Source organism: Morone saxatilis, unplaced genomic scaffold (genome assembly GCF_004916995.1).
Source record: "Morone saxatilis isolate NCDOM2014 unplaced genomic scaffold, NCSU_SB_2.0 Contig18, whole genome shotgun sequence".
NCBI lineage: Eukaryota > Metazoa > Chordata > Actinopteri > Moronidae > Morone > Morone saxatilis.
The window spans coordinates 24,556,212-24,557,032 of NW_023339740.1; the positions used below are offsets into that span (position 1 = coordinate 24,556,212).

Below are 821 nucleotides of genomic sequence, written 5' to 3' on the forward strand. Positions count from 1 at the left end.
ACATATTGGATTTCATCATAACAAAATGACCTATATACATAAAATGTTTTGCTAAATCTCCCCATTGTGGAATTCACTAAAACATTAATTTTCTCTACTTAAATGTATAAAACATATCAAATGCGACACGAGAAAACTTTAAACACTTAGATCTGAGTATAATTCACTCTGGCCCGTTGCTTAATTCCTTTTTTATTTTTTTTAAATGTAATTATTATTTTAATGGTTCAATTTTAGTTTTTATTTTCAATAATATCTATTTTGTTGTCTGTTGTACTTCCTGTGTGTAATTGATGGTTAAATGTACCATTTTTATAAACTGGAAACGTCCCTTCTTAGGAGGCGTGATTCTTCTATGTGTTATAAATAAAGTTGGTTACAAAAAGAGAATAGTTTAGTGCAGTCGGATTCTCTTTGCAGTGCTTCTTATGAGTTCTACTTCACATCTTTCCTTGAACTCATGATGTTTTTTCACAGAGCTCAAGTAAAAGTGTTGTTTTTTTTTACTATTCGAACCAAATCACACAGTGTGACATCAGGCCTGAGTGCTGAGGTCTCTAATGGTGCAGGGAGAGACATCATATCCTACCTGTCAATCTGCTGTCTTCAGGGTAGAAGAAGAATAGAGCCGGTTTTGAAGGAGTCTCCTCTCTGTGAACAGATAACACAATCATTCACACATCCAGATGACAACTGTCCTGTTCTGTAACAACACAATCACAGGTCGGGTGTTAAGGCCTCAGTACACTTCAAACAAACTTTTGAGTTTCAGAACATTTTTTAAGTGTCTGAAGGTGTCTAAAAGGAGTTCGGTCTAGACC

General features: G+C 34.7%; 1 protein-coding gene across 1 annotated transcript in view; it reads right to left on the minus strand.

Annotated features, from left to right (window-relative positions):
* Positions 1–821, minus strand: part of nol8 (nucleolar protein 8) — a 10,574-nt gene that overhangs the window by 831 nt on the left and 8,922 nt on the right. The window contains exon 17 of the mRNA XM_035661782.1: positions 590–651. Within this exon, the coding sequence (XP_035517675.1) occupies positions 590–651 (62 nt within the window). The remainder of the gene's footprint in view (positions 1–589; positions 652–821) is intronic.